The sequence below is a fragment of the Copadichromis virginalis genome, linkage group LG3 (genome assembly GCF_057382275.1).
Source record: "Copadichromis virginalis isolate Kocher_CV1m ecotype Utaka linkage group LG3, C_Virginalis_male_GT1.1, whole genome shotgun sequence".
NCBI lineage: Eukaryota > Metazoa > Chordata > Actinopteri > Cichliformes > Cichlidae > Copadichromis > Copadichromis virginalis.
Genome location: NC_140620.1, coordinates 30,450,418 through 30,475,151, shown reverse-complemented (window position 1 = coordinate 30,475,151; position 24,734 = coordinate 30,450,418). Strand labels below are relative to the sequence as shown.

The 24,734-nt window shown below is 40.6% G+C and overlaps 2 protein-coding genes and 1 long non-coding RNA gene across 3 annotated transcripts in view; 1 reads left to right on the top strand and 2 right to left on the bottom strand.

Annotated features, from left to right (window-relative positions):
- LOC146714041 (uncharacterized) lies at positions 1-9,435 on the bottom strand. The gene is made up of 4 exons (XM_085450637.1): positions 8,974-9,435; positions 6,074-6,372; positions 5,791-5,959; positions 1-235 (listed from the first exon to the last, which is right to left on the bottom strand). Exons 1-4 carry the CDS (start codon positions 9,237-9,239, stop codon positions 109-111), a joined length of 861 nt encoding a protein of 286 aa, XP_085306763.1. The 5' UTR covers positions 9,240-9,435; the 3' UTR covers positions 1-108.
- LOC146714042 (uncharacterized) lies at positions 4,179-5,410 on the bottom strand. The gene is made up of 2 exons (XR_014918763.1): positions 4,696-5,410; positions 4,179-4,615 (listed from the first exon to the last, which is right to left on the bottom strand). It is a non-coding gene; the product is annotated as an uncharacterized LOC146714042 (long non-coding RNA).
- Positions 9,436-16,241: 6,806 nt separating the features above from the next.
- Positions 16,242-24,734, top strand: part of LOC146714040 (uncharacterized) — a 49,088-nt gene continuing 40,595 nt past the window's right edge. The window contains exons 1-2 of the mRNA XM_085450617.1: positions 16,242-16,305; positions 21,457-23,546. Of these exons, the coding sequence (XP_085306743.1) occupies positions 21,825-23,546 (1,722 nt within the window). The 5' untranslated portion in view covers positions 16,242-16,305; positions 21,457-21,824. The remainder of the gene's footprint in view (positions 16,306-21,456; positions 23,547-24,734) is intronic.

Here is a 24,734-nt window from a genome sequence, read left to right as displayed (position 1 = left end):
CTTCATGAATTGGCTTCATGCATTCGACCAGTAAAAGGTTCCAGTACACATTGTGGAACAAAATTAACAAAGTAAAACTAACAGTCCACAGAGAGTCAAGATTTAGGCTTAGCGCCACTCGTGGTCGGCGAGATCCTGAATCAGGGTGAGGACTCGAGGGTTCACACTGAGACGACGCTTTGAGTTTTTATTCTCTACTTTGGTTCCTTTTTCTGGGTTTATGGAGAAGAAACACCTGTAGAATAAAAATCATATAAAAGTTTATTAAGCATTTTTATAATTGATCAGTTAAAATACACGTACAAAGTAAGTAAAAATTAAGTATATACATATATACACACAGTCATGGCCATGACCAGTGTGGAGCAGGGAAATTATTTTACTGCTATTGTTAAATAATTGTCATCATTACCATTGCATTAATAATATAATCTGGAGTTTATATTGCATTCAGGGGTTGAACAGTGTGTCTTTCAGAAAGGCTAAAAGTAACAGGACAGGAAACAGGCTTGGAGAGTTTTGCAGAAATGGAAGTTATTTTGAGCAGCAGGCTAAGACGAGGCTTTAACAATGTAACAGATAGCTTTAAGAAGGCCTTAAGCAGTTATGACTATTTTATACACAATGCATATCTGTGCTTATTTGAGTTGATGTTCAGGTTCATTAATGGTCTTAAGCTTCATCTAGTGAGAGTGTCTAGATGATCCATGCTGAGGGAAAACTAGAACATAGAAGGAATTGCAATACATGCTTACAAAACACTTATATATCAGGTCATTTCATATTAAGCTTTTAGTAGGGGTTTTTGATTAAAACATTTATTTAGTAGAAGACATACACATAGTCTCAGTGAGCCTCTGGTCTGGTGAAAGGTCAGAAGTGCAACAGGTGAATTGAGAAAGAGCATGTGAGGTCGTGACACACACACATGAGTTAAATTTATTTAGAGGAGAGATTAGTCATGTCTGGTTGTAACTGCAAAAGTGTCTCGGTAAAAGAGGAACCGTCCTTGTTGTCTCGGCAAGAAAGAGGAACAATTCACCTTAAGACAAGAACGGAAAGTACCAGCCATGAAAATAGAAGATGATTTTCTGGGTGAAAAGCCATTGTGGTGTTGATCTGATCTATGTATAAAATGTATCTGTGACGCATGAAGGGGCGTCAGTAAATCAAACCCTGATGCTATAAAATATCTGTTTATGCTTTGATTAAGTCGAGGACTACTGGCTGTCTGCGTACAGAGTGTCTTCCCACACGTGTGTTCATTAAAATCATTGTTGGACCAAGACCTTCTGGACCATGGGTGGGAAGACACTCTGTATGCAGACAGCCAGTAGTCCTCGACTTAATCAAAGCATAAACAGATATTTTATAGATATATTTATAAGCTCTCCCCTTTATCCTAAAAATACCTCCTATGTAATATCTGTATGTGTAAGCCTACATTATAACCACTACTTCTAGAAATCAAAAAGAAATCAAAGCTGTTCTACTCCTTCAACCCTCACTAATTTTCCCTCTAAGAATTATTCACAGCTTTGAAAAACCGGCATTGTATCTTCTAAACAGGATTCAGTTCTGTCATGGTCCTGGGCCATGTTGGCCCAGTATTCTTGGTTCCTTGTATTTTCGCTCCTTATTTAGGCCAGGTTTTCTGAGGTGTCCTGTTGTGGTGTTCCCTAAGTGTTTTTTCCCTTTGTGACTCTTACCCCCTTGTGCCCCTCTGTGTATTTATGAGCTCTCGTCTCTCTTTGTGTTTATTCCATGTTTCCCCCAGCCTGTTATGTCTGTGTTCTCCCCGTGCTCTCTGGGTGTATTTAAGTTGTGTCTTCTGTTATGGTAGTTGCTGGTTCATCTGTGTTGTTTCCCCTCGGTCTCCCTGCGTCTCTTGTGTATTTCCCCGGACCTCCCTGCATCCTCGTTTCTGGTTTGTGTTATTAGCTTACCCAGTTTAGGTTTCCGGTTTCTTGTTTTTCCACCAGTGCTGTTTTGTGCCCACCGTTGTAAATAAATATTCACCTGCACCAGAGCTGCCGCCTTTTGGGTCCTTTTCTACAACTCCACACCGCTTGCCCCGCAAACCGTGACAAGTTCACTTTAATCCTTTAACCTTAACTTAAAAATAACAGTTTCAGTTTTACCATATCCAAATGATCAAAAACCCAAAAGGTCCTAAAATGATCCTAAATTATTAAACAATTAAATTATTAAACCCTAAACCCCCTTTATCTTGATACATTTCATGTGTCAAGATACTATACAAAACTTAAAAATGCTCAGTTTTCCCCACTCATGTTCCAATCTATATCATAAAAATAAACTTAAAACGGAACAATTATCAGTCATGTGTTTCTACAATTAATGGTAACTGAGTTACATCAAAATGCTATAATTTCCCTGCTCCACACCACGTTCAAGACAAAGTATAACCAAAATGCTGTGGGGAAGTGAACAATGCATGGTCAAAAGTATTGGCACCCTTCACGAGTGTCTTCTGCAGTGATATGTCACACTTTAGCATTTTTAAAATCCAAAGCAAAGGTTATAGGTAGTCAGACGTCAGCTGACGCTTGGTCTAGCCCTGAGTCTCGGCCAGGCTTGGACCCGGATTCAGACTGTTAATGTATTTAAAAAAACCAAACAAACAAAAAAAAACCAACAACAAAAAACTGAAAAAAACAACTGAAACCGGCTCCAAAGCCGACCGAGACTCAGAGCCAGACCTGGACTCGAACCACATCAAAGCCAGACTCCAGGGCCCTGTTTCAGGAAGCCGGTTTAGAAAACTCAGAGTGAAAAACGATACGCAGGGTTGAGTAACCCCGAACTGTCCAACTCGGAATATTCGGTTTCAGAAAGGCTGATAACAATTAGTTCAGTCAACGCGGAGTTGCTTTAACCCCAAGTGAAGCGCGCGGACGAGGATACATAAAGCCCTGATTAGTGGAGCACAGATTAAGCGAGTCACCATGGAGACGGAGGGAAAGAAGGCGTGATCAATGTATTTTACAGCGCTTGAGGCCGAAATTCTGATGGCAGCATATGCCGATAACACGCAAATTCCGCGGAAAAAAGTAACACAGCCACAGCTGCAAAAGCATGCATGGCAAAACATAGCCGACAGAGTCAATGCGTGAGTGTTAATTTAAACATTGATCGAGGGATTTCCACCCATTTAACACGTTATTTTATCATATGTTATTTTATTTGTTATTTTATACATTTTATTTTGTGATGTGATGTGAGCGCAGGTGCAACCCAACAGGCCCCAAACGTGCCTGGCAGCAAGTAAAAATGAAATATAAAAATATAGTCCAAACAGGTAAGGTGTAATTGTATTATGAGCCATAGTGCTTGGTCTGTTTGTCCCATGTAAATCAATTGCAGTTAGAGGCTACATTAATTTTCTTTCTGTAAGCACTTATTGAAATTATCTGAGCACATTACAAGTACATATTTGCTTACTCTGTATGCTCAAATGTGGCCCGTTATAGCCAACAGAAAAAAAGCGGAGGCCCGAAAAACAGGTGGGGGTCCTCCACCACCACCACTCACAGAGGCTGAGCAGTTGGCCCTCAGCCAAAACAGTGGGCGCCCTGTGGCCGAAGGCATCTCTGCGGGGACATCCTCTGAGTCAATAACCCCGCAAGACACAAGTGCCTACATAGGGGGTAAATTCAAAATAATACATGATGTGCATACATCCTTTCTTCACAGTCACCTTTGCAGTGCGACTCATTCATTTGATAAACTCTTTACCATAATGGATTATTTTGTAGTGAAGTTATGTTCCTACTGATTTTGCCTTCCCTCAGTCTTGGTTGTCTTTGAGAGCATAATGACAATGAAGTGTAAGGTGATAGGTATGTTTGTTAATTGCCATTTGGTCCCTTGTAAGTTATAAGTGACCTGTATAAACCTCATATTCTATCAGTTGATGGTGATGGTGTACTGCATCTGGTGCAGCCTCCTGTTGAGCCAGACCAACATGCAGTTGTGAGTAATACTCCACAGATTATATGAGTGTACAGTAGAACAGCAATGTTGTTTATTCCTTTACTACAGGAAAATAATGAAGAAACATTGACAGCTGTTACAGAGGAGGAAGCAACAGAGACACTTTATGAGGTGTACATCTTTTAATACTTTGTGTACAGGAAATACAGGCGACCAATAAAGCCAGTTGAACAAAAAATCTGTTTATTCTTCTTTCAACATGTTGAGGTGATGGGTCAAAAGAAATGATTGTGACATATGGTGTCTCTGACTGCTCTTCCATCTTGTATGTCCGTGGGAGGGTCAGGATGTTCATGGTTTGGATCACTGCTGATGTTTGGTTCAGAAGGACAGTGTTCTCCTCTAATTGTGGCAATGTTGTGAAGAATCACACATGCCACAATAATGTCACATGCCCTTTCTGGGGTGACCCTGAGTCTTTGCAGGCACTGGAACCGGGCCTTAAGCATTCCGATAGTCATTTCAACTCTGGCTCTTGTCCTGCAATTAGCCAGATTATATCGCTGCTGTGGGCCCGGTTCAGGGTCAGGGTAAGGGGTAAGCAAATAGGGTAAACATGGATACCCCCTATCACCAAGCAAGTAGCCAGTGAACTCTCCTAAGACAGAAGGATACACTTCAGTTCAAATGTCCCTGAAGCAATTGGTCTTTATATATTTTAAAGTATTCTCAACTCACCATGTCCAAATTTTGTGCTCAGTGTACATTCACGGAATATTTGTGAGTCATGGACAGAGCCTGGCCACTTGGCTTCCACATTTGTGATAATGTTGGCAGCATCATATATGATCTTCACAGTGCAGAGAACACAAATTAGCATCCATTACTATGATAAAATAATTTGTTAGTTTGAAATGCTACAGGGAACTATGTACCTGTACATTAATGCTGTGGAAAGACTTCCTGTTCACATAGTCTCCTTCATTTACTAAAGGAGCAATGACTGGAATGTGAGTGCCATCTATACAGCCAATCACGCCTGGGAACCCTGAAAATAAATGTAAAATTTAAGTAGTAGTCCAAGTATCACCACATCATAAATTAAGTTTCGTTCATCCTGATACCTGCAATTTTGTGGCATCCCTCTTTGATGAATCTTGTGGGTCTATGACCGGGGAACACCACAAACGTGTACAGGAGACGTTTCAGTGCAACTGTAACAGTCCTGACTGCCCGACAGACGGTAGCCTTGGAAACGTGCTCAGCGTCACCAATATTATACAGAAAGCTCCCGTTTGCAAGAAACCGAAGTGCAATACAAATAATATGTACAGAACTGAGAGCATGTCCGCGATGTGTCACATGCGTAATATATGGCCTGAGGATGTTATTCAAATAACTTATAGATTGTGCTGAGAAACGGTAACGTTCGCACAGAAAATCATCAGGAAATGATAAACTGTCCAAACGCGCTCTAATCACTCTCTCCCGGCGGAGAGCCCTGCGGAGAATTTGGGCTTCACGATCTACTGGCTCTTCAAGGAAGGGACACGCCATGTCCGACACTTCCTACTGTCAGGTTTCCGACAAAGGGGCGGAGACAGTCAGGGTTAGTTGTAGTAAACCTGCTAGGGGGCAGGTTAGCTTCACGGCGTGTGTCGTCATAGTGACTCACTCAGGCTTCAGCTGAACTCGCTTTGTGAAACCGAAAACCCAGAGTTTTCGTTAACTCAGGGTATACTTACTCAGTTTTTCCACTAAACCGGCTTCCTGAAACAGGGCCCAGATCCCAGAGTCTCAGTTATGAGAAATAACAAAGCCATATTTGTTCACCTCTGAAGAAACTCTAAAGTGGAAGCCAGCTCAGATGGATAATGGATGTTGAAATTGTAGTAGCTCCCGAACACGAGGCACAGTGCAGAAATGAAGGAGGATATGTTTGTGCTGACGAGGTTCCGATCAATACTCAGCGTGTATCTTCTTGAGGAATAGCAGGACTGTCCTGTCAACAAATTATTTAACAGGTTATATCAATAAACACGGCAGTCACATGACAATCTATAAAAAGTGCACTTAAAAAAAGAGAGAGAGAGAAAGAGCTATGAAACAGACTTACCACACACGATAATAGTGGGTGTCAGAGGCACTTGCTCCAGTTGTACCTCATCTGCCAGACATGTATCTTCAACACAGAGAAGCATGGACTCCTCCTTCTCTTCAAAGTAGCTGAGCAGAAGCAGGACCATCTCTTTCACATCATCTGAGCAGCCACTCTGCGGTCCCCGCATCCTCTGAAGCCTTGCATAAGTCTGAAGCAACACCTTGCTTTTGCTGACAGCAACTGTGGTCAAGTAGTCCATAAGTAGTCCATAAGCCAAATTTCGTGTGAATGTCTCTTTGAGGTCAATCCCAGTCCGGTTGTTCAGTGATGACGCGACGAATCCTACTTCCGGGTCTAAAGTAGTCTGCGTTTAATATGGCTTTTGTGTTGTTAACATGTTTAATGTTATGTATTTTCTTCTATTTGATCTCAAAAGCTCCTAAAACAGTCAGTGATCCCTGTTGACCTCCCTCGGCTTTTATTACCGCTAATCATTTATTTAAGCTCAGTTTTTAAAACCTTAGGATGTAACTACAGCCCAGCCCATGCAGCAGTATATGAATGACTAACCTCGTATTGTAGATGGATTATCTCAGTTGTTCTCCTGGCTGAAGTTTGGTCCTCTTACAGCATCCTGCCATGCGATTACATTTGTTTCTGACCACCGAGAAAACTCATGTTAACTTTTATCGAGTGGAAAAAAAAGTTAGCTTGTTTATATTATGCTAACATAGCTGTGTCGCTAGCGGTCACGTAGCACATCATTATATACCAGCTAGCCCAACTTCAGTAACCCTACAAACGTCACTAGGGTTGCCAACTCCCTGAAAAATAAATAAGGCCAGGGCCGGGCGACCCAGTTGTCTTCACCCTTCCCAGTGTGGTGAATTTTCTAGCTCTTTTTTTGTGTGTGAAATTATTTTTTTAACCCTTTGACTTGAATTTGATTTAAGTAGATGTGTATTCTTTGTGATATGAACACATGTGAAACAAATGATCATTTAGCCATTTATTTTTAGCTCAAAATGACAACATTAACACAGTAAAACAGGTCTCTTTCTTAAACAGAAGCCTGTCATGCTTAACTTTTGAGAATATAAGTAAATCTTTCTTTAAAAGAACTCTGTCCTGCTTAACTTAAAATAATAGAAAACAATAGAAAGAAAAACATTCTTGTAACAGTGCACATTTAGTGCATTTAGTACAATTGGCTTCAGTTGAGGTATTATTTCAGCTTTTCTAATGCTAATCAGCTGCTCCTGTTTGTAAACCCGCTTGTTCCCATGATTACGCATCTTAACTCATCATTATTCATCTATGTATTACTTTTATGTATTAGTCATCTATTTGTTGTAATCATGTTTATTACACAAAATAAATTATATTATCACACTTCTGGCCACATAGCGCTGATATTCACTGCACATGCCCATATTAACTTTTTCCAGCCAGGTGTTTTCCTTTTCCCATTCTTCCCTTTCTCTGAGCAAACAAACATTGCTGCTCTAACGCTGGGCTCACACTGTGCGGTTTTAGGCCCATTTTGAGCCGATTTTTGAGTGATCGGACCGATTTTGGCCTTCATCGTGCATCGTGTAGTATACGTGGGGTAACGAGAAGTGATTAACACCTCACGACCAGCTCCCGATCATCAATCGCTCGTGAGGGTCTCACCATAGCCACTCACACTGCTCGCGCGCAAACACGTAAACGTTGGTGTAAAAGATGGAGCAGCACGGCTGTGCAGCGTGTGATCTGGACACAAGCGATGGAGGCACAACTTGTAGAACTTTGGAAAGCTCATCCGAGCCTTTTCGATGTGGCATCACAAAATTATCACGACCACAACAACCGTGAAAATAGTTGGATTTACACTGCTGCTCAATCACAGCTGCCTGATCAATGTTTTTCATTAGCAATTTAGCAAAGTTGATGGTGGTGGTGTGTCTGTGTGAGTGTAAGACGGAGAGAGAGCGAGCGACAGATTTTCTGTTATAACCTTCATGTTATGGAGGCACAGTGTGAGCACTCAGGTCGCATCAGAGCATCGGGCGGTATAGTGTGAGACCTGCATCGTGACCTACCAACTTCTAACCCCTGCGAGTCAATCGTGCAGTTTGAGCAGGAGCTGAATAACGTGACTGTAAAAATCGCACAGTGTCTGCCCAGCTTTAGGTGTACTGTCGTCTGAGACTTGCACCGCAGTGACGGCGTTTGTTTCCCTGTTGGCCATGCTTCTTGTTGTGGTCATCTGTTGTCTTCCGGTATTTTCTCCGTAAGCGACCTTTCCTGACCAATGAGATGAGCGGTAATCTGAATTGTCATACTCGAATTGTCATAAGTGTGCTGTCAGCTCATTGGTCACAAAGCAGGAGAGGGGCTGGGAATTATGTTTTCAAACAAAGCGTTAATTCCATTAAAAGTTATAGACTACTTTTGATTCTCACTGTATTACGGGACAAAGTGCGTCCCTTATTAGCTCAATACGGGACGTGTACTTTTGTTACGGGACGATTCCGTATTTTAAGGGACGGTTGGCAACCCTAAACGTCACTGCTGTTTAGTTTTCTGTCTTCATTTATGCTGGAAGTGATAAGAAAGCTGTACGTTTTAATTTGTTTCCAAAACCCCGCAGTCAGGACATGCTATATTGTATTTAGATAGAAGCTAGCGAGCTAACTCCCTGCTAACTTCTAACTCCGTTAAATGTCATAAATTCCGTTTTCATGGATGCCTGGAAGTTAAACTCAATTGTTACACCTGGTAGAGCAGAACGCTGATCATTTTATTAAAGATGAAAGACTTTAGACAGTTTTTCAACTCTCAGTAATGCCATAGTGATCGTTTGATATATGGACCTGCAGCGGAGTTTAGACCCAGACACGGCTAGTGACGTCAGACTGAACAACCGGGTAAGTTCCTTGAAGTGGACAGACATGCCAAGTTCATCAAACCAAAACGGCCACTCCTCCCTAAGGCATTTGATACTTTTCCCCTGATTGACATGTTGACGTTGTGTGTAGTAAGTGGACTTCATTAGACTTTTAACCTCTTCTGGATTGGCATCAGCTTGCTGGAACATCACCTTGAGTTTTTCCATCTTTTGCTGTTGGCTCTCTGGAGTTTCTTCAAGAGGCAGAAATTCTACATTCCATTTAATGCACCCGTATGTATCCTGCATGGCTGCTCTTTCTTCTAAAGGGATCTCGTCTGTGTGGTCTGAGTCAGTCTGATGTTTTCTTTTTCTTATTTTGGGTGTTGAAGTGCGCCTTACATTTTCAATTCTGTTCTGCAACTGTTTGACAAGTGAAAGGTAGCCTGCGCCAACAATCTCACCCTCTATTAAATCTTGCAGAGAATTGGGATATTTTGCCACCATTTTTTTTGCAACGTCAATTGAATGTTTTCTAACTACATGTGGGCATTTTTCCATCATCTCAGTCACAACAATCCGGACCATTTGCCTCCTCAGTTTTGGGCGAGGCCTTTTCCTCCTCTCAAGAAAATGCATCACTTCTGCAGGAAGTTTACTCCATGGAATTTCAAAGTTGTCATCCCATTGTGTGTCACATCCTGGGCTGCTGGAGGAGGTCGACGATAGACTTTGGGGTGAAAGTGAGAGCAATGACAGCGACTGGGTTGATGAGGCTTCCACAGATGATAGCGAGCTGTTCTCTGGAGTTTGGTCTTTAAATTACAAAACAAATACAATTATGATTCACACTGTATGTCTGTTCATGACCATCTCTGCTTTTGAGTTTGAATAGTTGTTTGTTGTTTTTACTTACATTTCTGTTTCCAAGCAGAAAGAAGCTTTCTTGCTTGTACAGATCTTAATGCTGTCATCAAATCTGCCTCCGTTACGAAGCGTAGATCATCACTTGTCTCAACTCCAATGGACTGCAAGTGCTCCTCCAGGATGTTTTTGTTCACAGCTTGAAGTTCTGGTAGGACTTCCGTGATGGCGACATCTAGGAAGGTTCGCTCTGAGTCACTCATACTTGCACTGAAGAAGAAATGCCACCTCCAAACAAAATAGAAAATCACATACAGTTCATACACTTGAGCAGGGTATGGATCAGGTAACACTTATATTAATGTTAAACTATTTACAGTGAGAAGTGAGCTATTAGTTGGACATTATTTTGCCACAATACTATGCTTTAGTGGAATGATTCGGTATTCTTCAAGAATGTATGATACCAAAGGATAGAAATCAGGCAGGTCATTAATGTTGATACACTGTAACCCAAGACTGTCCTTTGTCACAGAATACAGATGGTATTCTGAGAGGAAGATGCCTTTGTGGATATCCATTAGAACATACACAGATGTGTCATTTTGAATCAAGATGAGTAGAAGTTCACCAAACTCCATACACTCGTCATTTCTGTACACAAGAAACTGTCCCTTTTTATATGCAGTGCCCTTGTACTGAATGTCTGTGGTAACTGTGGTATTGCTTTCTGAAAAAGCTAACTCCCTGACCGCATGCTGAATAGTGTCACTGTAGAGGTTGGGATAAAACGCACAGCTCTCCTTCACTTGCAGCAGTTCACGGCATTCTTGCCCTGCTAAAAGATAAGCCTGATACATCTGATGACGTGTTGACAAAGTTTGACAAATATTTTTGAAGCTTTTCAAGTGTCTGGCACATCTTTTGAAGTAACTGTGTTTACATTCAAACCTAAGCGTCCATAACCTCATCAATGGACCAAATTTCAACAACAGTGCTGAATAATGGCGCAAATAGTGGTGCTTGGGTTTTAGTTGAATTCCAGGAAACAACATCTTTCTCATCTCCAAATATTCTTGGATCAAAATGTCAGCGAATGCTATCTGGGACAAGGAAATGCTCTGAGCACAAATAAGATCCACAATATCTTTCAACTGGAGAGCTAACTGCCATACTTCATCCTCATGGTTTTGTACTTTGTCACCAATCAAAACTGGCAGCAATCTCAAAAGGTTCCAGTTTTGAACGGCTTGCCCTGATAATTTGGATCCGTCAGGTTTGACAGTACATGGCTTTGTAAGTGCTTCGGATCCTTTATATTTAAACTGTTTAATGCGTCTGTTTAACTCATTCACTGCCAGCCATTGGCAGTGAATGAGTTAAACCCATTGACTCATTCACTGCCATTGACGGCTATAGACGTCAATGGCAGTGAATGAGTTAAAAGGGAGTATGTGAACCATTTTTTATTTTTTATAATGTTCTTCAGGTACAGTGCTAGATCATATGACACAACTCCTTCAAAGAGGTCATGACCTAGACAAGGTGGGAGACCAGGCTGGGATACGTGAAAAGACTGAAGGGTATAGAGATTGACAGACCACGTGACTTTCGCGCATTGCATGCTGGGAACTCGTGGCAAAACAATCCAAGTACCGCATCAAATGCAAGCATTTGCAGCACCGCAAAACATTCATTCTTCGGTTCCAATAAATTCTTGCTTTTTCTTCGCCCCCAAATAGGTATGTACAAAACGAAGGAGAATCATGCCGGTCCGTACAAAGACAGACTTGATGAAAAGTCAAAGAAAAGATACGAGGAAAAAAATCAAACCAGTGAAAGGGTCAGACCCTTATGAGCACACAGAGTGGACAAAAGACGTTAGCGTGCTGCCCAACTTTCACCACGCTCATATTTATAATCATACGGTTCTTGGAGTGAGTGCATACACTCGTGAAGTTTAGTAACTTCAGGTCACTGCAACAAGCCCAGGTACAGTTTACCGACGGATGGGTGCAGGACCTTGAAATGCACCGTGTAGAACGAAAGACCATCGTACCTATCATAAGTTTACCAGTCTCACAAATCGTCTTCATAAATACACATTCGTTAACCGTTTATTAATAGGACCTTTGAGCTCAAGGGTAATTAATTAGTAGTGGAAATAATTTCTGGTACGCGTTACAGAAATGTAGCAGTGACAATAGTACTGTATGTTGTAATCGCACTGGACAATTAGTGATACAAAACAACTGTTTTATCCTGTGAATAAAAGTATATGTTTTTGTCAATGTACCATAATAACAGAAGCGAAACGCAATATTGTGTCAGGACAATTCACTATTTATGCACAATAAATAAAGGAGCATAGCGCGACAATTTCTGTTCAGCGCCAGACTTGCTTGTAACCTATATCACCAATTATGTTATGAAAATGACGTATTAACTACTACAAAACTCTGACCTTTGTGGAAATGCTTGGAGCAGACTAACCTGTGAGCTGGAGTGTTCTGGGACGTTATATTTGGTCTTTGGATGGCTGCAATCCAGGCCACCCGTTGCCTCTTTGTTACTTAGGAAACATGGCTCGAACAATTTCTCTTCAACGACGTAATCCGATAACAACCGATCTCTTTACCCGTCGGCTTCCCGTGGCTGTCATGCGACCGGCTATTGCAGTTAATAATACAACAGCTTCTTGACATTTTTGTGTTTCTTTTTATCGCTGTGTGACTGATTTCAATTGAAAGCCTGCGTTCGCTAGTACCTCTTGCCACGAGTTCCCAGAATCCTTTGCGGTTTTACCCCTGAATGACGTCACATTTTCAATCTCTATATAATATGCATGTTAAATTTTATATTTGGGGTGAAATATCAAGTCTTTTCAAGTAAACCGGTTCAAGTCCAATTCAAGTCCCAGGTCATTGGTGTAAAAGTCCAAGTCAAGTCACAAGTCTTAGAACATTTTTTCAAGTCAAGTCTAAAGTCATAAAATTAATGACTCGAGTCTGACTCGAGTCCAAGTCATGTGACTCGAGTCCACACCTCTGTTTCAAAGCCTTTACTTTAAAATATACGCCGTTCAATAGCTGAGCTTAATCTTACAGAGAATGATCAAAGCTCATGTAGAAACAAACAAACAAATGAACAAAAGATTTTCTCCTTCATTTCTGTCAAACAAAGCTGTATGACACGTTTCCAGTGGTTAGTATCATGGTTGCTAGGCAACCTGGGCAGCGCAACGCAGCCTTTTTTTTTTTTTACTTTATTGACAAACAACAGTATCAGCGCAACGGAGGCTAGACCGTCCCATTTCACAAGCCTTGCACTTCCGGCCTTAGCGGTCTTTGAGTACGCGGCCCTTGAGGATCGTTGAGGCTGCGTCCTTTAAGGCTGCAGACCCTGAATTGGGAGACAGCCTACACCTGTCGCTGTACCGATCGGGTTTCCGGTACGGATCGGGTAGTGACACCACCACGTCCTTGAAATTCAGGGAAATGAAGGACGCATTTGAGGGCCGCATTTCGAGCAGCCTTCAAATTGGGACAGCCTTCGTTGCGTTGCTGTGACGTAATCGGTCTTAAAATGCGGCCTTTAAGGCTGCAGACCCTGAATTGGGATACAGCCATAGTCTATTCCTCGTCCACACGTAAACACAAAAAAAAGTTTTAAAAGATCTCAGTTTTCGGTGATTCGAACGCCGTTCACGTGTGGACGAAACAGTTGCGTTTTCAAAAATACCCGTGTAGGTGCGGACGTAGTGTAAAAGAGTTAGTAGTTTATTTTATTACTCCCTGTAATTTATTGCAGATTACTCCTATTTGCTTAATTGTTTACTAAATGTTTGAGGTGTGAAATAAACCGCAATGGAGCAAAATATGGCTGTGTGTGGTTGGAGGATGTGTTTGGGCGTGGGCGCGTGCACGCGCTAGGAAGGGGGGGAGGCGAACATTTTTCTTGTAAAACAAAGGGGGGTGTAGATAACCTGCTGTTAGTTTGGTATTTTGTCCTAATCCGCTTGCCGTACCTCCGTGTAGGTGTGTGTGTGTTTTGAGTGGTATAGGCGCCATTCCGTTATTGAATCCAAGCATGTAAGTTCTCTGCTGCTGTGCTGGTTAATAAAACCACGTTAACTGAGATTACTGCTTCATCATTATCATACTGGTGAACATACAACATGGTGTCAGAAGTGGGATAGCCCGGCGAGGGAGGACGAGTCCTCATTCCTGCAGAATCGAAGGAGGATCCTGAGTGCCTCAAAAGGAAATTCAGAGAAACGTGCAGCCCTCAAACCAATGTCACGATGGAAAGACACAAGTTCAACACGCGGAATCAGAGGACTGGCGAGACTGTTGAATCCTATGTAAGTGATTTACGGATTAAAGCAAAAAGCTGCAGATTTGGTGATCTGAGTGAAGAACTAATAAGAGACAGACTAGTTTGTGGCATCAACAATGACAATTTAAGGAAAGTGCTACTGCGTGATAGTGATTTAACACTAGCAAAAGCCATATCTGTCTGCCAGATTCATGAAATGACTGAAGAGCATAATAAAACACTTGCTTTTCCTCAACAATCTGCATCAAATGTTGATGTGCTCCAGCCCACATTTACGAGAAAGCACAGAGGAGATAACAAGAAAATACAAGGAGACAGGTCTGAAACACAGCATGTCACTAACTGTACTAACTGTGGGGGTGCTCATGCTGCAAAAAAGAGCAAATGTCCAGCTTTTGGGCAGCAGTGTCATGCATGCAAAAAGTGGAATCACTTTAAGAAACGGTGCAGAGCTGTTCGGCCTACCCAAAACGTAGCAAGACACAGAAAGTCAGTTCATCATGTGGAACCAGACCAAGCTGATGACAGCGGAGACGACACATTCTACGTTGATGGTGTAAATCTGCAATATGCAATCCATGCGACTGATGTGCATGTGAAACACAAAGAGGAAGTTTTTGTCACCGTGCAGATTAATGGGATTCCTGTTGAGATGAAGGTGGACACAGGTGCTAAATGTAATGTGCTTCCCAAGAAAACGGTTAACATTATAAGAGCAGATAAACAAATGAAAGCACACCCCAAGTCCGTTAACCTAGTAGCATTTGGAGGCAGCAAGATTCAAACCTCAGGTGTAATTAAGCTGCAGTGTTTTCTGCATGGGCAGCCACATGTGCTATCATTCTTTGTTATTAATGAAGATGTTCAGCCAATACTTGGACTATGTGCATGCAGAGAAATGGGACTTGTATCATTCAGCAATGACGTCCACCAATTGAGCATGTCTGCAGATGACCTGTCACAACAGCTTATCACAGAATACAGCGACTTATTTTCTGATGAGCTTGGGAGGTTGCCAGTCACCTATCGCATGACACTGAACCCAGATGTGAAACCAGTTGTTCGCCCAGCACATCGCATCCCTTTGGCCATGAAAGACAGGGTCAAGGCAGAGCTGGTCAGGATGGAGAAATTAGGCGTCATTACTCCCGTCTCAGAGCCGACGGACTGGGTGTCTTCCATGGTAGCCACCAACAAGAAGGGCAAAGATGAAATCAGGATATGCATAAATCCTCGAGATTTAAACACTGCTCTGAAAAGACCACACCATCCCATGCGCACAGTAGAAGAAGTGGCTGCAATAATGTCAAACGCTACTGTGTTCTCTGTTTTGGATGCTAAGAACTCTTTTTGGCAGGTGTCATTGGATCAAAAATCATCCATGCTAACCACCTTCAGCACTTGTTTTGGTCGTTTCAGGTTCCTCAGAATGCCTTTTGGTCTTAACGCTGCCAGTGAGGTGTTTCAGAGAGCCATGGAGCAGATATTCGCTGGGTATCCATGTGCCATCATTGTTGATGATATACTCATCGGCGGAAGAACCATGAAAGAACATGACGACAACCTGAGAAAAGTCCTTGATCGTGCCAGAGAAGTAAACCTGCGACTAAACCCATTAAAGTGCAAATTCCGGCTGAATCAGGTCAGCGTATGTCACCTTTTATGCTGTGATTATTATTATTCAGTATGCATTAAACTTTATGTCCGGTTGGGGATGTACTAAAGAAGGGGGATGTAGATAACCTGCTGTTAGTTTGGTATTTTGTCCTAATCCGCTTGCCGTACCTCCGTGTAGGTGTGTGTGTGTTTTGAGTGGTATAGGCGCCATTCCGTTATTGAATCCAAGCATGTAAGTTCTCTGCTGCTGTGCTGGTTAATAAAACCACGTTAACTGAGATTACTGCTTCATCATTATCATACTGGTGAACATAGAACAGGGGGCCCAGCAAAAAAAGTTTGGGAACCACTGCTCTAAGCGATAGATTTGTGTGGAGAAAGCCAGATTTGAAGTTTATGCTTTTATTTTGAAGGGAGGTCTTATAAAGCGGAAGTCCGTTCCGCCTGCACGAGACGTCACACTAAACAGGGACAGTTTTTATTTGGACCCAAGATAAGAAAGCGGAGGACAACACAGACGCAATCAAAGCTGTTGGCTACGCATTTATTACGAACGGTATGTAACGGGAGCTCTTACTAAACACAGAGCGACATGTTTTTAATCTCAGTGGATGTGTGTACGCCGTTAGTCGTTTCAGGCTTAGCTAGAAGCTAACCTCAGTTAAGCTAGTAAAGGCAGCCTGTAAAAATTGCAGCAGCTACTGTTTGGAGAAACAGTTGGATAGCCGTGCTGCCATGTTTCATGCAGAGGAGTGTGAGCTTGGGATAATACTTTTAGCATCCATATGAAAAAGATCTGTTTGTATCATAAATGCTGCAAAATGTGGGCCGCATGTGCATGTTCTCTTAGATGGTATACAGTTTAAAACACTTTTCTTTTCTTTGTTAAAAAAAAAAACATAAGAAGAGACTTGTATAGATATACATATGTATATGAGTGTGTATACCTGTGTACAGGCAAAGCAAAGGCCTAATTGCAAACAGGGGATTCCCAGGATTTTTAAAATGGGGTGGCACAGACCTCCCCTAAACCTAACCTAACAGCATGACAAGGTTTTAGTAATAAAAAACACTTTGTTAGGTTTAATTGTTTAAAAAAGCACCTGGTCAGGTTTTGATAACCAAAATAGCAAGTGATGTACAGATGGCAATTTTTTCTTTATGATTATGATCATCATAATCATAAAGGTTTTTTTCTTTCTTTTCTTTTTTTTTTTTTTTTTTTTTTTTTACTGAGAACTGTAGTTGACAGGATATTTGACAGGGAGAATCAACTTTTCTTTAATGCAAAAAAATTTCATAGTGCATTAAGGAAATCTGATCACTTATTTTACTAAGTTACAGGGTCCTATTTCCCTGTGCACTGCTAAAAGAAAGAGATACAGATATTTAAATGAAGATTAGCTTGTGTACACCCACTTTTTACCACACATTTTGAAACATTTTGAAAATGTAGGTGTGTGGAAACGATTGAGCAGTAGCAATTAATGAGTAATTACTCTAACTTATAATTTTAACAGATAACCTTTCTCTTATTAGTCACCTTGGCCAATGTGTGATGTAGAGGAATAAGAGTATAGCTTGAAGAAACTTTAATTAACTCCTATTTAACATGTTAGCAATGATATTCTGCACTGAGAAGAGTCATGAATGCAGAACCATTAGCGCTTACTGGGTTTGATAACACAGGCAAGTTCCGCATGTAAGTTAACAGACTTTTCATTTTACAACTGCAATCTAAAGGTCTTATTCAACTTACTTTTGGCTCAGTAATATTCTTTCATCTGTAACGTAGATGTATTGCAAAGACTTCTCAGAGTAGTCCCTGCACATAAATTCAATAATTTACATATAGAGAGTTGTTTTTCAAAGCAAATACATGTAATTTAATTTCAAAAATGGATAAATATCATGAAAATTTAATTCAGATGAAAAATAAATGAAGGGAGAGGTGGTGTAGTTAGAGAGACAATGCTGTCTGTTATTGAGTTGGGCTGTAGTTACGTGGATTTGTATGCCTCAGCACACCTGGACCATCATGGGCCACCAAACCCGAGCTCAAGCGAACTGCTAAAAAACCCCACTGAGCGATCCAGAGAGAAAAGCAGCTGCAGGCAGCCTTTAGCTCCTCTAGGTCAGCTGCAGATACTGTGTTTTACTTCTTCTTGATTTGGAAAACAGACTAAAGTGCTACATTGTGAAAAACTGAATTGAAACATGATGTACATAGTGCTGAGTTATGCAGAACTGAATTTTAGAAGACACAACGAGTAGGAATGGGTTAATATTTTGTTTAATTATTAAACCAAAAACTTGTTAGGAAATATGGCTTTTTGAAAAGGTCACTTAGATGCAGCTTTGTGTCTCTATAGTTTACATTTTGAGTAAAGGTGTTATTTTGTCCTATGAAAAAGTTTGTTTGGACACAGTTTAATTTTTTTAATTTTTGGCAGCAGGAAGCTGGATCGAGTCTGTGGGCTGTATTTCACACTCTGTGCTCTAGTTTCAAGTTATTGACTTGAGGCACTTTTAGTCTAGAGTTGTATTTCCTGCATTTCTAAGAATCATTTAATTTTAGAAGTTGTGCATGATGTGTAGTATACGAGCACAAAATGTTAAGATGTTAAATACTTGCTAGATAATATCTGGTAATGTTATTTTGTAGCTTTTGTACTACTAGTATTATTGCTGTTGTTTTTGTTTGTTTGTTGTTGTTGTTTTTTACTGCTCCTGAAACGTCTTGTGAAATTGTTCAAGTCCTCTATCTTGTAGGCTGTCTGGAAGCATTTTTGTTCTATCCCAGACACACACATTCATTTTTATTTATTTTTAACCATTTTTAATATCCTCATTCAAATATATAATTTTTCATGAAGTTGGTAATCTCATCTCTCATCGAATGGATACTGGGACATTTTCCTGCACCAAAAACTTCACGGAGAGGAGTTTGGACATGGACATGTTTTACCACACCACAAAGTAAAGCTGGATTTACGGTCTGTCCGTACTGCATGTCAGATACCAGATTGGTTTGGCTTTCTCAGGCTGCAAGACAATGTCATCTGATGAAAATATGTGGACTGACTGAAGATGAGCCAAAAGCATGTTTTTTTTTTTTTTTTTGTTGTTTTTTTTTCTTGCTAACCTTAATATTTTTTTTGTTTTTATTTTAATTTTTTTTGCATTACCACTTGCATTGCCTACCAGATCAACAAGGAGTGTATCGTTTGTTTTTCTTTGAGAAGTGATGTCTGGATATAATTTTTATTGAAGATATACTTTTGCAATCTTTTTGGATAATACAGTCAAAGGTTGGGTAATGTTTTCAAATTTTCTAAATGGCATCAGCATTTAAATACCTGAATGTTGATACACAACTTAGATTATAAGTGTACATACATTCATGGACATAAATGTCAAATCAATATAACGCTGTCAGTAATTTATGAGAAATGTAATTTTTTTCTGGGGCTGAATGGCTGCATAACGTATATTAGGGCTGCTCAATTAATTGAATTTTAATCTCGATTACGATCTAGGGTTTCAACGATCATTAAAAATGACTGAGCCGATTATTAGCCCCTCCCTCGTGCTTTACTCTCGCGCTGCTCCGTGTGGCAAACCGATCGCACCTCTCTGCATTTCGAACACGTGTCACAACAATTAAGAGCAGCGGTCTCCAACCTTTTTTGCGCCACGGACCGGTTTATGCCCGACAATATTTTCATGGACCGGCCTTTAAGGTATAGCGGATAAATACAACAAAATAAAACTAGTACCGGTACCGAAAAAAAGGAAATTTATTCATAACACACGTGAAAAGACCAAGGAAAACCGAGTAAATGATTAAAAACGATAACAAAATAACGCTGAAAACCGGTTAAAAACCCTGAAAACTATACATTTCACACCTGAGCCTCAACTCTCGCGGCCCGGTACCAAACAACTCACGAACCGGTACCGGTCCGAGGCCCGGGGAATGGGGACCGCTGATTAAGCGGACCCGAGGGAAGCTCTGAAAGCTAAGCAGAAGTTATTTGGAGAGGAGAGTGACTGCTGTTGGTTGAAAAGAGAGGTAAAAAAAACTTCAGTGGTGTGGAAACGTTATGGGTTCACGGAGTCAGATGTGGATCAAGTAGACATAGTGTGTAAACTTTGCTACATTGTCGTAGCTGCACCACAGAGCAACACTGCAAAGTTCACTAAACATAGATGTTTACATTTTTCATTTATTTTTTATATTGCAAACATTTGCACTGTTATCAGTATTTGCACACTATTTTATATTATTTTTTTGACAGTCTTTAAAGTCATTATTCAATACATTGTTATTGTTAAATAAATATCGTCAAATAATCGAGATCTCAATTTCAGTGAAAATAATCGTGATTATCATTTTTGCCATAATCGAGCAGCCCTAACGTATATCTTTCATAGTAAAACAGTCAAGAATTTGGTGCCAAATATTTTGTCTATATTTGGGGTTTTCTGAAATGTGACTGTATACCTGCTTACATTTTAGTAGCAGTGAAAGTTTGAAAAATTCTGAACTTGTCAAGGCCAAGGTTATAATTGTGTCAGAAAGGTTTGGTTCACAGCACTCATTGGTAGAAGCTAATACACAGTAAAATGGGGGATTCCCAGGACATCACTGGAGATCTGAAGAGGATTATAGGAGTACACAAGTGAGAAATGTGTCTGAGCCCTTTCTAAACCATTGCAGATTCTGGCATCATCAGATGGAATGGAATAGAATAGATTCAATTATATAAGTCATTGGGAACTGTACATACTTTGTTAAGATTTGAAAAAGACCCGAAGGACACCATAAAAAGTTGGTTTGAAGAGTCAAAAACCACCAAAGCACAGCTCTGCCATGGATTGGGAGCTGACAGAAGATCATTGCTGAGCAAGTTTTACATCACCATTGACCGAGAGGCTGCGTCTGAAGAGAAAAACCACTGCAACAAAATCAATACTTTTAAAATCAGTTAATGTTGATAACCTACCAAAAGGACAAAGAAGACTTTGAGAGATTTTTTTTATGAACAAGCATTGAGCTGTTGCTGCCAGTGAAGCTGGTACATCGAATTAGAGTGGATATAATAATGAAAGAAACAGACTACTGAAGAATTCTTTAGCAACTCCCCAAACCATTGTGCAAAGTTTCGACAAAATCAGATATGTCAATAGGGCTAGTTTTGGAACAGGCTAGCTACTAAGCTTTTGGAATGGCCTTTTCAAAGTCCTGAGCTTCAGCTGATAACAAATTATGTGGACTATACTTGAAAGTCAGATTTTTGCCAGGGAAGAAATTATTTCAAACAAAGTGGTAAAATTTGCAAACAGAATGATACTACAAAAGCATAGGTGTTCTGAATGTATATGTAAGAAAACCTTATATGAATTCAATTTTGTGCACAGATAATTTTTTTTTTTACTCTTAAAAATGTACGTTGCACAGTCATTCTGCCCCAAAAAAGCTCAGTTCAAATTATTCAGTGATTTATAATGATGTTCTCTAAAGTACAAATTGGTTTTTAAATTTTTGTAGTCAATCTGCTGGTGGTAAATGAGTTTGCCTGCATTTTTTTTTCTGTTTTCTGACCTTGTTTTCTCTTTTTATCTGACCTTTGATGTTTGTGCTTCCTGTTTATTTCTAGTAGTAAAGATCCTGATATTGTAATGATAAATTTATATTTGGCAGGAAGCAACAGAGTGAACAAATCCAGACAAGACCTTCCAGATGGATTTCACCCATCCAGGAAGCTGAAGCCCACACCAGTTCAAAAACTTTTTTTTTTTTAAATTTCTCAGTTTTGTAATTGCTATTGAAGATTTCCCTTCTCCCGCACCCAGGATCACCATCAAACCACATACTTGAAGTTCTCTAAAGGATCTCTCTACACACAAGACTTCGTGATTATGGTTGCCTGACTGAATGGTCACTTTGCATTTTGCACGAGCTCCACATTGACAATGACCTCCAGCATACCTACTTTGTAAAAAAACCAAAACAAAACACTCAAACACCCATTCCATTGACTGCTGTGGCCATCCTTGACTTTCTGAACCATGTCCCATCCCCTTCATAACCCCTATAATTTTGGGATAGAAAGTTCTGCGCAGTGTCGAAATGCGCTTAGCTCTTCTGGAGCATCCTCTGGAACTTCTGACACTACGTTGGGAACAATTCCTTCACTGCGTGCTTTTCCAGTGAGCTACACCCCCCCACAGAGTAGTTCTATTTTAGATGGAGGCATGAAGAGATCTACAGAAATGTATCTTGGTCAAGCCAGGACAGAGATGAGACAGCAGCCTGTTAACCAGGCCCCTTGCTTTACCAGCACTCAAGAAGACAAGTTTATTTCTTCAACTGCAACGGTTGCCTCCAGTCCAATGTGCTCAGCATCTCAAAGACACTCTGATTTTAAAAGTGGGCCTTGCTCCTTGGACTGGTCAACCTATAAGAAAGTCACTGAAAATGTTTCTTCTAGATTTTTTTCATCTACTTCACTGAGCTTCCAAGGCAGTGGTGAAAGAGAACAGGATATGCAGTCCATTCCAGGCTTAGGTGATTCTGACTATCGAATGCAAGAGAAACCTGTGCTCAATACTGATTCCAGTTACCCAAAGTACTCTTCACAAGAAGCTTCTAACATCCTTTTACGTTTTGGACTTGAAAAAGATGACTTGGAATATCTGATCTCCTACCCTGAAGACCAGATAACCCCTGGCAATCTGCCTTTTATCTTAAGGCAAATCCGCATGAAGAAGGCTGAGAATGTTAAACCTATTGTTCATTCAAAAGCCTGTCCTGAACCTCAACCCACCCCCAGCATGACCGTAATGGACAGGTTCAGAAGGGAAGGGATGCAACAGGGCGAATTGGCACAGATTATCAAACCAAGTAAAGTGATTGACTATGGACATACTAGCAAATACGCTGGAGGGTTTGGCAGTGATATAGGAAAGAGCAGTGAAAGTAGAGCTAACAGTAGTGAGAGTGGCAGTATGTTGCTCATGGACACTTGTGATGGTGACAATTGCAATAGAGAACCACTGCAAGAAGGTACGGCAGAGGTGAAAACCAGCACCTTGGTTTCTTCACATGACCACCGGGGTACTGTTTCCATTAATAGTTCAATGCAGAGCTATGAGCCTCCTCCAAGCAGGAATCTAACTCAACGATTGCTGACTCAGCCACACCAGGCATCTCAAGAAATCATCAGCTCTTTCTCTCTGCCAAAGAAAGACACAGACTTAAGACTTCTCAAATTCAAACCAGTTCCTTTGAAAGAACCAGAGCCATCTTGCCATTTGGCATTAAAAATCCAACCACCTCTCAGTCATATTGCACGTGGTGTGCATCCTGATCAACCTGGGCTTGTGCTCATCGGCAAGAAGGATAACAGCTGCACCAAGGATCAAAGTAAAAGTCAACAACAAGTGCCAAAGGTTGCTAAACCCATAAACAATCAGAAGATGCACCAAAGGCAGATGCAGCAGGAGCTAAAGAAACAGGCGGAGCAGCAGCAGGACCAGAAACAACCACCAGTGCAAATGGGACAATGCCAGTCTGCAAAACCAGCTACTCCTCTAGCACCTCAGATAATTCCTAAACCAGTGAACTTCGTTTATATGCCGCTGCCACTTTCCAGCACGCAGTGTCGCGCAGACAGGGAGCTATCAAAGGTTCTGCCAGCGTTGGCCATGATGCAAGACTATGCTGCAGCCACACCACAAACCTTTCCACATACCTGTTCTCTGTGTTTGCAAAAATGTACTGGTATGAAGGTGAGTGGAAGACCGTACTCTCTTCTGTCTCCATTTAGAACATTACGGGTATTTATTTCTGTCTATCATTTTGGTTAATTTTAAAAAGAACCAAAAAACCAACATTAATTTGTGAAACAACCTCCTTGCTTCCAAACTTTACGACTGCTTTTTTAAATGTAAATTTCTGTAGCATATTCTTCTGATCTGTTATTTAAGTCTTTCCACCTTGGACAAATACAAGACTTATGAAGTAAATGATTTCTGTCATATTTCAGTCTAGAAGAAAATGACTGGGTGTGCATCAGTCTGCTCATATAGCTTACTAGAGCTGCCTCTTGAAAAAACTGGAACATTTTATAATGGTTCTCAAACAACATCTTTATTCATATATGTTGACATGTCAAAACATGTCACTTAGGGCACAAGGGAGATTGCCAGATGTTGTATTTATGGGGAAAATAGTTAAGATTGGATTATCCGAGCTGCGTTAGTCTCTGAAAGTAATTCATAGTTACCCTTTTTCTAATTTAATTTAACAATAATGGCAAATTGGAAGTTTCTGCCCAACAAAAAGAAAACGATAAGTGAAGATGAAGAGTCTGCAAATCTGAGGAACATGAGCATCAGAAAGATGACTTTTCCCCCTAATTCATATTTAGTTTACAGCCATCCACTTAAGAACAGTTACTGTCTTAAGAAGAGTAGCAGTCATCTTGCAGTGACAGTCATTGGTTGAGATTGTGAAGCAAAATTAAGATGTTCTATAGTATGCTGCAAAAGTCTTGAGCCCCTTGCATTTCCTTTCCAAGGATCCAGAGATGCAATTGTTATTGCAAATGGTATTGAGCAATAGTTCTCCAGGCTTTATGAAGGACTTTCAAAGATTGTCTTTGGACATTGGCTGCTTTTTCCACTCATTTCACTCCAGTTCTTGTACCAAACAATTTTCAGAGGAATGTTTTTTGTTTGTTTGTTAAACCAGTTAACACTGATCTATGAATGATTCAACCAATAAAAAAAATCCAGCAAGCCCACAGGTTGAACCACTAGTGTGTCTACACAAAACCGATAACTAGGCAACTAATTCTTTTTAAATTGTAATTTTACGCACTTTGTCAGCTTGTTGCAGAAATACATTTTTAGTTAAATACATGTAAATTGCCAAAGATAACACTTTCTGACCACTGCAGAACGTGTACTGGTTTT